The sequence below is a fragment of the Sorex araneus genome, chromosome 6, assembly GCF_027595985.1.
Source record: "Sorex araneus isolate mSorAra2 chromosome 6, mSorAra2.pri, whole genome shotgun sequence".
Taxonomy (NCBI): Eukaryota; Metazoa; Chordata; class Mammalia; order Eulipotyphla; family Soricidae; genus Sorex; species Sorex araneus.
In genome coordinates, this window is record NC_073307.1 from 5,484,994 (window position 1) to 5,499,459 (window position 14,466).

At 57.9% G+C, this 14,466-nt stretch overlaps 1 protein-coding gene across 4 annotated transcripts in view; it reads left to right on the forward strand.

The window, feature by feature from the left end:
* SEC24B (SEC24 homolog B, COPII coat complex component) overlaps positions 1-14,466 on the forward strand; it is a 148,039-nt gene that overhangs the window by 96,780 nt on the left and 36,793 nt on the right. For 3 of the 4 annotated variants that reach the window (XM_055140996.1, XM_055140994.1, XM_055140995.1), the window contains exons 3-4: positions 5,237-5,389; positions 12,303-12,407. In XM_055140996.1, coding sequence (XP_054996971.1) covers positions 5,237-5,389; positions 12,303-12,407 — 258 coding nt within the window. The remainder of the gene's footprint in view (positions 1-5,236; positions 5,390-12,302; positions 12,408-14,466) is intronic. The other variant, XM_055140997.1, reaches the window with a different exon arrangement.

Here is a 14,466-nt window from a genome sequence, read left to right on the forward strand (position 1 = left end):
CAGAGCGGTGCTCCGGGTTCAAAGCGTGGGTGCGCAACTGTCCGAGCCACGAAGAGACGGGGGCCACAGACTGATGGTCAGAGGGGCCCCCTGGGTGCAGGGCTGCACGCACCCTGCAGCACCTCTGAGGGGTTGGGGTGTGGGGCTGCACGCAGGTGCGCTGGTCACTCACAGAGGGAAAGCGTTTCCGGGGAGGCAGTTCTCTGGGGGGATTAGCTGGGTAGACCCTCTGCCTCCCGGGGACGTCTGCATTGCTTCTCTCTCTCCCTTAGCTGCACATGCCAAACAGTCACATCTACGTCGTATTAACGCTTGCAGTTGTTTGGATAAGCACAGCAGGAGGTGGAGATTCCAGAACTTAGTTCTCTGGGCTCGGAGGGCAAGCAAGGCCTTTACCGTAAATCCCAGACTAAGGCCTCAGGCCGGTCCAGCTTGTCCTGCCCCCTGAGGGTCCTGTCTCTTAGGTCATAACAGCGTGCCTCAAGACCGTACTCTCAGCCTTTCCAGACTCTCCCATTTTGATGCCAGGATAGCTTTGCCACTAGCCCCGGGTCTCCAAGGCCCAAAAACTCCCTTTTTTTGGAGTGTGAGGAACTATGGCAACTGAAGCCCGAGTCAAGTAATTTTGACAAATGCCCCGGAGTCGATATATTTCAGTCAGTCATCTCCCCGGCCCTAGGAGCACAGCAAGGAGGGCCTTTCTGTGCTTGAGCAAATAACAGTGCTCAGTGGTAGAATGAAAAGGCTGTAAGGGAAATAGAAAAGCGAATAGTTCACTTCAAATACAAAGTCCAGAGTCACCGGAAAGTTTGACTTATGAGTAACCACGGGGGGTTGTGACAATGAGAGGCACAAGGGAAGGCGAAAGATAAACTTGGGGGGCTCGTTAGAGCACTCTGGGCTTTTCGGGGGAGGAGAAGAGGCAGTTCCCTGATGAAGGCTACAACAGTTAGGGTTGAGATCCAGCAGCTTCCCCCCAGGCTTTCTGTTGTTGTTTGTTTTGGGGTCACACCTGGTGGTGCTCAGGGCTAACCTCTGACTCGGCTCAGGAATCACCCCGGCAGGCTCGGGGCGCCATTTGAGGTGCAGGAGATTGAACTGGGCCGGCCGTGCGCAAGGCCAGTCCCTACCCACTGTGCTGACACTCCGGCCCCCGAGTCTGGCTTTATAAACACCAGCTCGGCCTTGGGACAGAGGATGCGTGGCTCTGTCTGAGTTAGCCGCGCCCGAGAGGGGTTTCTCCTCCTCCTCTGTTCAAGCTGTTTTCCTTCGGAGAAGTAAGTCGGGAGGCGGAGATGGAAGAACCGTGGGGGCCGAGTAGCTCTCGGGGCAGACTCGGGTCTCTGAGAGCTGTTGCCCCAGGGGAGCGTCCCGGGGGGCCTCTCCCTGCTCTTCTCACGGGAACAGAATCAGCTCCTGAGGGGGTGAGCGGGGTGTGGAGAGCGGGGAGGGGAAGCCAAGTCCCTGAGGGGTCTCCAGGTGGTGCGGCAGAACCCCGAGGGCCGGCCGTGGGTGCTGTGTGGGAGCGAGGCCTCTTGGCGGCCCACGGGTCATTCAGACGCCCCCGCCACGGTGCCTCACGCTGCTCTTCCCCGTCAGCCCCGGGGGCCAATAACCGCCCACAGTGGGAGAGCGGGACCTGAGGTGGGGGCGCAGCTGGGGAGACTGAGGCACCACAGGACGGGAAGGCCCCGAGGGAGAACAGTTGAGACTCTGGTCTACGCCCCGGGGCCCAGCCCGTCCCTGCCCCACGAGAGCCGTCATCAGCGTCACCAGGAGATCTGTCTTTCCTCAGCACGGCACTCCCAGGCCCGGCCCCCGAGCCCGCGAGGACCGTCCTTTCACGGCCTTTCCGGTCCCCCCGGCGGGTCCCTTGGCCCGTCTCTGCCAGAGGCTCCGGCACCTGGCGCCTTAATGGAGGGTTTGTTGGTCCCTGTTGTGAGCGGAGGTGACACCTCCGGCAGACAGGTCCCTGTGCCGGGGACAGGCCCTGCGTGGGCCACTCGGCCGCCAGGCCACTCCCGCGACTTTGATGACCCTTCAGTGGCCGCAGACGTGGTCTCTTGCTTTCCGCGGCTCTGGGGGCAGCCTCTGAGGTGTTCCCTGCGACTGAACGAGCTGGAGCGTTAGCCGGGCAGAAACCTCGTCCCGCCTGCCCCTGGCGCGGACAGACGGCCGCCTGGGTGCTCTCTCTGCTTGGCCAATCCGGCCTCCTCAGACCACGCGCTCACCCCAGGGGCCCCCAGTACCGTCCCGGGGGTGGGGGCGGCTGGGCAGACCCCACCGGGCCGTGGTGCCACACCGTCTCCTCTGCCGCACTGGGCTGACGGCACCGGTCGGAGCAAGGTCACTTCAGGACCTGGATGTGGTCACACGCCCGCTTCTCCGCTTTGGGTGGGGGCACAGCCAGTGGGACTCGGGAGTCGCAGCTGGCCTGGCTCGGGGTGCCAGGCGGGGCACGACCCCTCCTCTGTCACCCCCCCCCCCCCACTGTGCCCAGGGCGCACGTGCCTTGCGCTGCCTCTCGGCTTCAGGGCTGCACCCACTGGCTGGGTGCTCGGGACTGAGCCCGCAGTGCCGGGACCAGAGCAGAGCGTGGCCACGCACTTGAACCCCGTCCCTCCTGGCCCCGGGCCCTCCAGAGTGCCGGAGCGTGTCCCGGCCCCCATGGGACCACTGCCCTGCGCAGCAGGATGAAGAGGGCGCCAGCACCCTCCCCTTCCTTGTGGCCCCTGTGGTCCCATCACAGACCCAGATGCCGCAGCCTCTATCCTCCGCGGCGAGAGACAGCTGTGCCGGACACGCAGCCCCGCCCCCCCATGCCATCACGGAGCGTCTGCCCGCGTCTGCCCGTCTGTAATTACCGCCTCTTTGTCTGTGGTGAGCACGCTGACGGTCTCAGCAGCTGCCAGTGGAAAATGCAGGGGGGTGTTGTTCTTTCCCTTTGGGTTTTGGGCCGGACCCAGCAGTGCTCAGGGGTTGCTCCTGGCTCTGTGCTCAGGACCCACTGCTGGCAGGGGTCAGGGGCCCTCTGGGGAGCCCGGGGTCAAAACTGGGTCGGCCGCATGCAAGGCAAGTGCCTTACCATTGCTCTTCCTCTCCAGCCTCTAATGTAGTATTTTTTTGGGGGAAGGACACACCCAGCAGTGCTCAGGGGTTGCTCCTGGCTCTGTGCTCAGGAATTCCTCCTGGTGGTGCTCAGGGGACCAGGTGGGAGGCTGGGGATCAACCCAGGCGGCCGTGTGCGAGGCCAGCGCCCTCCGCGCTACACCATCACTGGGGCCCTAATGCCGTCTTCTCACCCCCAGACTCCCCAAACTCAGCATCCCGTGAGTGGACATGCAGCCCTCCAGCCAACATCTGCCCGCGCCCAGGCGCCCCGTGTTCCCTGGTCTCTGTCTCTGCCTGTGACTCCTGCTCCTTCCTGATGCGGCTCGCTCCCGCAGTCCCGTCCAGGTCCACGCGCTGTCGGAGTGGGTGTCCTCTCCTCACGCCTGGACACGGCCGTGTGGACTGCGCCTGCTCACGTTGGTTTTCACTTGTCTGCAGTGGACACTCATGACCGGTATCGTTTCTCACAGTGGACACTGGTCATTGATGTAGTTTCTCACCGACCCTGTAGTTTCTCAGCGACCCTGGTCGCTGGCGTATTTCTCACAGGGGACGATGGTCATTGATGTAGTTTCTCACAGTGGACCCTGGTTGCTGGTGTCTTTCTCTCAGTGGACACTGGTCATTGGTGTCTTTCTCACAGGGGACACTGGTCATTGATGTAGTTTCTCACAATGTACCCTGGTCGCTGGCGTATTTCACAGTGGACACTGGTTGGTGTGGTTCCTCACAGTGGACACTGGTCACTGGTGTCTTTCTCACAGTGGACCCTGGTCACTGGTGTCTTTCTCACAGTGGACCCTGGTCATTGGTGTCTTTCTCACAGTGGACCCTGGTCATTGGTGTCTTTCTCACAGTGGACCCTGGTCATTGGTGTCTTTCTCACAGTGGACCCTGGTCATTGGTGTCTTTCTTACAGTGGACACTGGTCACTGGTGTCTTTCTCACAGTGGACACTGGTCATTGGTGTCTTTCTCACAGTGGACCCTGGTCATTGGTGTCTTTCTTACAGTGGACACTGGTCACTGGTGTCTTTCTCACAGTGGACACTGGTCATTGGTGTCTTTCTCACAGTGGACACTGGTCATTGGTGTGGTTCCTCACAGTGGACCCTGGTCATTGGCATAATTCTCACAGTAGACACCGGTTATTGGTGTAGTTTCTCATAGTGGACCCTGCTCACTGGTGTCTTTCTCTCAGTGGACACTGATTGTTGGTGAAGTTCTCCGTGTGCTGACTGAAGCTTCTCCTTGCGGAGGACAGGCCATCTGCTCTTTATTCCAGCTGCCCAGCCCGTTAGCTCCAGGCCTGCGTTTGCCTCCGTGTGAATGTGGCACCTGGTTGGCGGCGTGAGGAGTGGTTTGTAGCGCAGGGTAGTAGGAGTTCACGAACCGCTTTATGCCTGAGCTATCATTTCGCCAAGTGCCAGTGTTACTGACACTGCAGAAGTGACGACTGGTTCATGGAGAACAGCTGTGTCGGGCAAGGGCCCGCGGGACCCGCTGTGGGGAATGTCCTTGCCAGTGCGTGAGGGGCTGCTCAGTGGCAGAGCCTCCTCGCCGGCGTGGGCAGGAGTTGGGTCCCAGCACCACCCCCAAGCCTGTGTGTGACATGGTGTGGGATCCCGAGACACAGCACGCGTGTGACCCCACGAGGCAGCCCAGTGTGTTCCCCAGTCAGCACCAAGGTGAGTGTCCCTGGTCAGCGCCAGGACGAGTGACCCCTGATCAGCACCAGGATGAGTGTCCCCCGGTCAACACAAGGATAAGTGTCCCCCGGTCAGCCCCAGGACAAGTGTCCCCTGGTCAGAACCAGGGTGAGTGTCCCTGGTTGTGCCTGGCCCATGTGTGTCCCTGAGCACTGTCCCAGGTGTGTCCTGCACCATTGCTAACATGTGCCTGGTCCTGGGGTGAGGAGCACTGTAGCGAGGAGCATGCAGAGCATGGAGGGGGAGACTACCGTGACCAGCTGGCCAGCGCCCAGTTGGCCCGCAGCTCCATGTGGGCCTCGCCTCTGCCCCACTCTGTGCCGTCGGGACTCCCGCAGGCCCCACTGAGCCCCGTGCCCAGCGGGTCGGCCCAGTTCTGGCTTCATTGCTGTGGGTCAAGTCTTTTCTCTTCTTCAGTTGCAGATTCTTTATCCTGTTCCGTTAGCCCCAACGTCCAGCCTCCGACGGGCAGCCCGGCGGTGTCCACTGTCCCGCCAGCGGCCCCCTCACCGCGGACTTCCACAGTCAGCCCCCCCGCCGCGCCCGTGGCCTCAGTGACGTCGCAGAAAGGTACCCGAGGGTCCCTGTCCTGTGAATGTCGCATGCACACGCCCCAGGCAGTCTCAGCGGGTCTGGGGAGAAATGTAAGGGTCACTTTTGCCACAATTTAAATACTGTTTCTTTTCTGTACACTGACTTCCGGTCTGTGTACGGCTTCACCTTCACATGCCATTTTTTATTTTGTAGTTTTTAAATTTCTGCATGTTTTTTTATTTAATAGTGAGATGTATTGCATTGTATAGCCGTGGTTTTCATCCCTCTGATATCACTGCACTTTTCCATGGCTGTGTAAGTGGGGACGTGCTGACCCAGCCTTCTGTTTCAGAGTGCAGACGTCACCGTCGTTCCTTTTCCCATAACTCCACCAGGATTTCCTTATTTAGAGAGTCGCCACGTCCCGTTGTTTCCATATTTAATCATTATTATTGATTAAAAAAAAAGTTTGGCCCAGTTTTGGGAGCGAGAGCGATGTAGATCTCTATCTTTCGGGCCTTGGGTTTTGTTTTGCAACCCCTTTTAACCTTCCAAGTGACTTGTCAGAACTTTCTGCTTGTGGTTTCTCCTTCCCAGGTGGTAGCTAATCCGTGACGTCCTCATTGAGCTGCAGAGTGAGCTTTCGAAATGCCTTTCACTTTTCCCTCTCTTGGTCATCTTATAAGTCTGGAATATCACTTTTACTTTCCTGTTACAGATGAGGAGTTGGAGGTTTAGGGAGGCTGAGAGACGCAAGTCAGACACTCTCCTGCACATCCCCCTGCCAAGCCCAGTGCTCCCTGAGTCCCGTCACTCGGAGCCCTGGGGCGCTAACCCAGGCGCTTACCTGCATCCTGGGTTACCATTGACTTCTGTGCTTTGGGTAAAAGCCTGGGGCAGAGCTGTAGATCAGGTCATGGACGCCGTCTAACTTAACCTAGGCAGCAAGGCCACCCTCATTTTCAAACAAATTTTATGCTTTGTCTAGAAGCACGATCAAAATTTTTCATCCCCGGAAAGCTGTTCTGCGGTATCGTACACTCCAGTGTGAAAGAAATGAGTGTGTCCCTCTTAGAAGCGACGCGACTCCCTGTCGTCCAGTTAAATGTCAGAGATCTGGCGCAGTGCATGGGTCCTTTTCTATTGACAGCCGACTCTGAATGCCCCGCAGGGAGGCGGTGTGCGGTGCCGTGGGCCTGACGTACAGCAGCGGGGCCGTCCCTCGGATGCTCAGGGAGCTTCTCTTAGGCCGGTCCGTCTGGGTGGACGCATTGTCTGTGTCCGACTCTGGCATGTGTCTTTAAAATATGCAGGCAGGGGGCTGGAGCGATAGCACAGCGGGGAGGGCATTTATTTGCCTTGCACACGGCCAACCCGGGTTCGATTCCCAGCATCCCATATGGTTCCCCGAGCACCGCCAGGAGTGATTCCTGAGTGCATGAGCCATCCTAAGGCTCATGTGCCATCCTGAGCCCTGGAGAAGAGTAATTTGTTGGCTCCTCCCAAGAGCTTGTCACAGTTGCCACCTCACTTGATGGGTGATGAAGGAGAGAGCAAGTGTAGTCGCTTGCCGAGTGCCTGTGGGCCGAGAGTAGCTGGCCGAGCACTGAGCCCGGAGTCCCCACTGTAGCTGCCAGGCCTGCAGTGCCTCCCCAGCCGTCTTCTCTGTTCTCAGGGAGCTCTCTGCAGAGTGGCTGGCTGGACAGTGCTGGAGCACGCCATAGGTCCAGCTCTGAGCCTCTCACCTCCTTTTCCGCATACCCGGGTTACTCTCCCAGCCACGGCCAGTGCTCCTGCGTGACACATCTCGCTCTGTCTCACGCAGGTGCTGCACGGTGAAGAAGCCCTCTAGCTCTACTGCCCTGAGTCAGCCTTTATTATTATTATTAATATTATTTTGGTCTGGGGGCCGTGGCAGGTGGTGTACGGGGCTTACTCCGGGCTCTGTGCTTGGGGATCTCCTCTGGAAGGGCGTGGCGGGGGGGACATTGAGCCCGGGGATCACACCGGGGCTGGCGCGTGCAGGCAAGAGCTTTCCCCACTGTGTCCCCTGCAGCCCTCCCCTCTCCTGGGCCCTCCTCGGAGGAGAAGGACGGCTGCCCCTTGGTACCTGGCAGACATCCCACACGTCCCAGTATGACCCTCGCGTGTCGCTTGCAGGATGAGTGAAGGAGTGTGCTTCCTTTGCAGCCTGAGAGAGAAGCTGTAGCGTACCCGAGTTTCCTGAGACGGGTCCACTTAAGAATGAGTACTATAGGGGGCTGGAGCAATAGCACAGCAGGTAGGGCGTTTGCCTTGCACGCGGCCGACCCGGGTTCCATTCCCAGCATCCCATATGGTCCCCTGAGCACCACCAGGAGTAATTCCTGAGTGTAGAGCCAGGAGTAACCCCTGAGCATCGCTGGGTGTGACCCAAAAAGAAAAAAAAAAAGAATGAGTACTATAGAGGGAGAGCACAGCAGGTAGGGTGTTTGCCTTGCATGCGGCTGACCCGGGTTCGATTCCTCGTCCCACTTGGAGAGCCCGGCAAGCTACCGAGAGCATCCCGCACGCACGGCAGAGCCTGGCAAGCTCCCCGTGGCGTATTCAATATGCCAAAACCAGTCACAAGTCTCACAATGGAGACGTTACTGGTGCCCGCTCGGGCAAATCGATGAGCAACGGGACGGCCGTGCAACCGTGCTACTATGGAGATTAATCCCCCTAAGCCCACGTTTTGGTGGGAGTCTTGGGAAGTCTCCGGGCAGCGCTTATCCCTGCTGTGAAGACCCCTGAGACGCGCGTGGTGCCTCAGGTGTCAGAGGGCTGAGCCCCACACTCCGCGGCCCCAGGGGTCCGTGCTCCGCAGGCGCGTCCCCAGGGCAGCCGCGTCCCCGGGGCAGTCACGCTGCTCCTTTTGAAGCGCCCCAAGGAGACGGTTTCCTGGAGAATCGGGGACGCTCCCCGCGGTGTCCTTCCAGGAACGGAGCCCTGGGGTGAGGCGAGGCGCTGCTTTCTTCAGGCGTCACCGGACTCGGGCCCTGACGCTCCCTCCGGACAGTCAGACCCCGCGCTGCCCGGAGTTGGCTGTGCTGTCTGCTGGGCGGGACTCCGCAGGAGGCCGCCGAGCCCCGCCCCGTCCAACCACGTCCCGCCCCGTCCAGCCCTGCTCCGCCCCGTCCAGCCCTGTCCAACCCCGTCCCGCCCTGCTCCGCCCCGTCCAACCCCGCCCTGCCCCGCCCCGTCCAACCACGTCCCCGCCCCGTCCAACCCCCGCCCCGCCCCGTCCAGCCCCGCCCCGCTCCCCTTGCTCCTGTGCGCTCCATACCTGGGCTCTGCCTCGTGAGAGGCTCGGGCCGGGCCGTAGGCCTTTCCGACTGGAAACCCTTATTTGCTTCATCTGTTTCGTTTTGGTTTTTGTTTGGGGGCCATACCCAGCGATGCGCAGGGCGTACTCCTGGCCCTGCACTCTGGGATCACTCCTGGCAGTGCTCGAAGGACCATCTGCCATCTGGGGTGCCGGAAATTGAACCAGGTTAGCTGTGTGCAAGGCAGGTGCCCTCCCCACTGGACCGTCTCTCCGGCCTGAGCGTTGATTGGGATTTGACACTGAAAGATGGATTGATTCTTTTTTACTTTTTATTTTATTTTATTTTATTTGCTATTTTTGGTTTTTGGGTCACACCCGGCGATGTTCAGGGGTTACTTCTGGCTCATGCACTTAGGAATTACTCCTGGCAGTGCTCAAGGGACCATATGGGATGCTGGGAATAGAACCCGGGTCAGCTGCATTCAAGGCAGACACCCTACCCGCTGTGTTATCATTCCAGCCCCAAGATGGATTGATTATTTTTTTTTTCTTTTTGGGTCACACCTGGTGATGCATAGGGGTTATTCCTGGTTCATGCACTCAGGAATTATTCCTGGCAGTGCTCAAGGGACCATATGGGATGCTGGGAATCGAACCCGGGTTGGCCGCTTGCAAGGCAAACCCCCTACCCGCTGTGCTACCGTTCCAGCCGCTGGATTGATTCTTAACCTGGGGTTCTTACTATTTTTTTCTAGAGGTTAATTAACTAAAACAACCTATTCCTTTTTCCTTGGAGGTGCTCAGGGCTTACTCCTAGCACTGCTTAGGGACGATGTCGGGGTGCTGGAGATTGAGCCCAGGGTGACAACATGCCAGGCAAGCACCTTCCCCTCCCTACCACCTGTCAGGCCCCAAACACCATATTCTTAGGCCATTAGTTGCGGGGGGGGGGGGGTTTCACACCTGGTGGTGCCCGGGCTGTTTTCAGCTCAGTACTCGGCCCGGTGGTGCTTAGGAGACCAAGCGTAGAGCCCGGCTCCAAGGCAGGCCTCCTGCATGTGACGGCTGCCTGCCGGCTCCCAGAACACTCTCCTGCCCAAAGACCCAACTCGTGATTTCAGCTCCTTTTTTTTTTGAGCGGGGGTCACGTCCAGCGATGCACAGGGTCACTCCTGGCTCTGCACTCCTGAGTGACCACTGGCGATGCTTAGTGGACCCTATGGGATGCTGGGAAACAAACCTGGGTCGGCCACATCAAGGCAAACGCCCTTGATGTTTGTGCTGTCGCTCCCACCCCTCCGTGTGGCTCTGGAAGGATTGAATCTTTTCCCCAGGAGAGTCAGGTCTAGTCACGCTGTGGCGAGTTGTTGCTGTGCCGTATTGACAGGTGTGTGGGGTCGGACGACGCAGCGCTGTTCTGCGGGGTTCTGCCCTCCGCGCTGGTAACCACGCCATCCGTATTTTTACATTGCAGAGCGGCGCCCGTCTCCTTCCAGGGAAACTCTGGATGTTTTCAGTCGTCAGTGAACTCTGTGGGTAGTTTGTAGAGGTGGGGGAAGGTAACGGGGAATCTGACCTCCAGTTTCCCTTGCCCGGAGCTTTGACCCTTTGGTTCTGGAGCCAGCTCCCTGCACAGCCTCCAGCCAGGCACGGCTGCTCTCCGGATTCTGCCCGCTGTGCCCGTCCTCACTTCACCCGTGAATGGGGTTTCTCCGTGTTGCTTTTTTCCCTCTCTTTTGTCTTTTATATTTACGAATATTTTGTCCGTTTTTAAAGAAACCCTCCAGTTGAGTCTTCCCTCCGAGAGTGTCCTGGTCCTTAGCGATGCGGTCGGACTTCAGCCACCGCTGGTGTTAGGCCACGTTTGCACGCTAGTCTTTGGCGGAAACCTCGCCGCCCGGGCTGGGTCTCGGGGAGCGAGTGTATTTCGAGTATTGCCTGAACTGGTTTTACGTTGAGTTTTACGTCCTTAGATGAGTCGGTGGTAGCTGTTATTTCATCGGCCTTTAAGTGACATTTCGAGAAGATGGGCGGGCTCTTCTCCAGCCGTGACGGAAGGCGTTTCTCCCTGCACGCCAAACTGTGCTCACATCTAAGCTCGACTTTTAACACCTAGTTGCCTTCTCCCTCTGTCTCTGTCTCTCTGTCTCTGCCTCTCTGTTTCTGTCTCTCAGTCTCTGGCTCTGTCTTTGTCTGTCTCTCTCTCTGTCTTTCTCTCTTTGTCTGTTTTTGTGTTTGGGGCCACACCTGGCATTGCTCAGGGATTACTCCGGGTTCTGTGCTCAGGGGCCCCTCAGGGATGCTTGGGGGACCATACGAGGCGCCGGGAGGAAACCTGGCCCAGTGGCTGCTGTGCCGTCTTTCTGGCCCAGGTCGGTGGCTCTGTCGAGGAGTCCTGTTTGTCCGTGTGAGGGCAGCACGCAGGGAAGCGCCGGCTGCGAGCGTGCCCACGGCCCGTTTATGAAGTGTTTTCGTTTTGATTAACATCGCTTTCTTTCCCCTCTTAAAACTTTTCAGGACATGGGGCTGGAGCAATAGCACAGCGGGGAGGGCGCTTGCCTTGCACACGGCCGACCCAGGCTGACCCAGGTTCGATTCCCAGCATCCCATATGGTCCCCTGAGCACCGCCAGGGGTAATTCCTGAGTGCAGAGCCAGGAGTAACCCCTGTGCATCACTGGGTGTGACCCAAAAAGAAAAAAAAAAGAAAAAAAAACTTTTCAGGACATTTTTTCAGATTCATAAAATGATTAAAAAAAAAAAGAAGAAGAAGAAACCCAGTGAGCTCTTTCAAGGGCAGGATCAACCGAGGTGTGTTGCCCCGGGTTGGTGCGGCCTGTCTCACACGACGCGGACACTGGAGCACACGCAGGCGGCTGAGCCGCAGGCCCCTGGCAGCTCAGGAAATGCACTTTTCTGGGGCCGGAGCTGTGGTACAGTGGACGGGGAGCTTGCCTTGCGTGCGGCCGACCCAGGTTCAATCCCTGGCATTCCCTAGGGTCCCCCGAGGCCAGGTGTGATTCCTGAGTGCAGAGCCAGGAGTCACCCCTGAGAACCGCCAGGTGTGACCCCAACACAAGCAAAGAAAAGAAAAAAGAAAATGCTCTTCAGTGATGACGCCAGTAGGGGCACAATTCATAGCGCAGCCCTGCCCACCCCTCCTGTTCTAAAATTTTGATTTTTAAGAGTCTGCGATGCTCAGAGAATGATGCAGTTCTTCCCCCCTTCACTGTCATTCTTTTTTCCGTTGTGGGAAGTGAGTCGCCACTGAGGTGGCATGAGCCAAGGCAGGGGCCAGCCCCGGGTGCTGTGTGTGGTAGAAAGACCTCCCAGTAGCCAGGCTCGCCGATCCCCGAGGAACCCGCCATGCGTGAAGGGCAAGGGAGGTGAAGGCGGGGACGCTCCGCCCAGCGCTGAGACCGCCGTCCCCTTCTCGCAGTGACGCCGCGCGCTGCTTTCTCCCCTGTTGGCCGGTTCCTTCGCAGGGGAGCTGCGTGGGCTGCACTAACGGTCTCCGGCGCCCGTCGGCCAACGCTCATCTGCATGCGGGGTGTTGTTGGGAATGTCGTGACGCGCCCCTCACGCATGAATGCAATGTCCGAGTGTCCCTCTCGCCTTCCCGTGGGTCTGACTCTCGTCTTTGTGCTTCTCCACCCCACAGGCGCGCAGTACGGTGACTATGTTAGTAACCGAGCTAGCTCCGCGGCGACGCCCTTGTCATCCACTTCCGATGACGATGACGAGGAGGAGGAGGATGAGGAAGCAGGTCTGCTCTCGCTCTACCCCCCACCCCCCTCCCCTTTGATGTCCGCCCTCCGACTCCGCCTTTCCCAACGTGTCCTCTGAGGTTTCGGCTCGGTGGGTGTCGTGGGCCTGGGTCCGGGGAGGCTGGGCCGCCGGAAGTCAGATGTTCTGCCCGCCTGTCCGCTTTGCTTCTCATCTTTTGCTCATCTTCGCCCTGTCACGAGTGGCTGCACCGCCCTCAGAGCAGCCGTGCTCGCTTCCGTCAGAGAGGCATGTTCTGTGTCTCGTGCAAAACCGTGAGCCCCGCTGATTGATGCCTTTGCTCTGACTGCCTCTGAGAGAGCGTGTTCCGTTTTCTGCCGTGCATGTGATAAACAAAACGCAGCATATGATTTTATAATAATGGGAGGAAAACGGGATGGTGATTCTTTGAAGTCCCTTTGATGATGCTTCTTACCCTGGACGGTTTGAACGCCCCCATAGTGTCAGCCGGAAGCAGGCAGGGGGGATCTTTATGTGACTCTTGATTGTTGGCCTGATTTTCCTCGTTATCTTCTCGTTGTTGACGGGAGGATTTGCTCCGGCTCACAGAGGCCTCTGGCTCCTGTCTGTAAGATTTTTTCAGCCCTGGAGCCGTGGAGAGAGCGCCGATGAGAAGCACTTGCCTAGCGTTTGTGGACCGAGTTGGAGCCCCAGGACTGAAAGGGCTCGGGGAAGGAGGAGGCCCGCACTTCAGCTGTGGGCCCTATTAAAAACGGTTTGGTCCGGAGCTGGAGCGGTAGCACAGTGGGGAGGGCATTTGCCTTGCAAGGGCCAACCCGGGTTCTATCCCCAGCATCCCATATGGTCCCCCGAGCACCACCAGGAGTAATTCCTGAGTGCAGAGCCAGGAGTAACCCCTGAGCATTGCTGGGTGTGACCCAACAGGAAAAAAAAAAAGTTTAAGTCCTTGTACTTAATTGGAGGAGGGTTGAAAATAAAGTCTCAGGTGGGGAACAGTTTTTCTTAGTTTACCCATGTACATATCCTGTTCTCCTGAAGAAGTTTCCGTTGTTCGGGTGGTGCTTGCTTTTGCCAAGGGCCTCACACCTAGGAGGCCTGTGTGGGTTTTATCACTAAGCTCCATCCCTGGCCTGTAATTTTGGTTAGATTGAAGCCCGACAGTCGGACAGGATGAGCACTGAAGGGAGGTGGTTTTCTCGGTCCATCCTGTACAAGGTGTTTGGTTTGTTCCCACGTTGATGACAAGAAGTTTGATCTTTGACTGAGTCAGTGTTTGCCTGATGTTTTCCACTGTAAAAAAAAAAATCCCCCCCCCCCGGGGTTGGGCAGCGGGGAGGGTGTTTGCCTTTCACATGGCCGACCCAGGTTCGATCCCCAGCATCCCATATAGTCCCCCAAGCACCACGAGGGGTAATTCCTGAGTGCAGAGCCAGGAGTCATTCTGAGCATCGCTAGGTGTGACCAAAAAAGCCCCCCCCCCAAAAAAAAAAATCCTCCTGGAAATTAGTAAGTTTATTGTGGGGAAATTATTTGGGGTTTAGTAAAGGTCTCGTTTGCCAAACAGCCGCCCACTCAGTGAACGTTGGGGGTTTCCTGGTCCAAACCCTTTCAAACCCTTTGCGCTGTTTGTGGACCCAGGTTTCCTCGTCAGGAAGAGCCTCCCTCCCGCGTCCCGTTCCCCTTAGTTTCGGGCTGACTCGTGGGCTTTTGACTTATGCAGTCAGTGATGACCTGCTACTATTATGTTATTTTGATACCAGTTTTGGACTGGAGCAATAGCACATTGGGTAGGGTAGGACGTTTGCCTTGCACGGGGCTGACCCGGGTTCAATTCCTCTGTCCCTCTCGGAGAGCCCGGCAAGCTACCGAGAGTATCCCACCCCCACGGCAGAGCCTGGCAAGCTCCCCATGGCGTATTTGATATGCCAAAGATAGTAACAACAAATCTCACAATGGAGTCGTTACTGGTGCCCGCTCAAGCAAATCGATGAGCAACGGAACAACAGCGCTACAGATACCAATGTATACCAGCCTCAGCCAGTGGCAGCCGCTTCAGATTGCATTTTTTATAAGGTTCC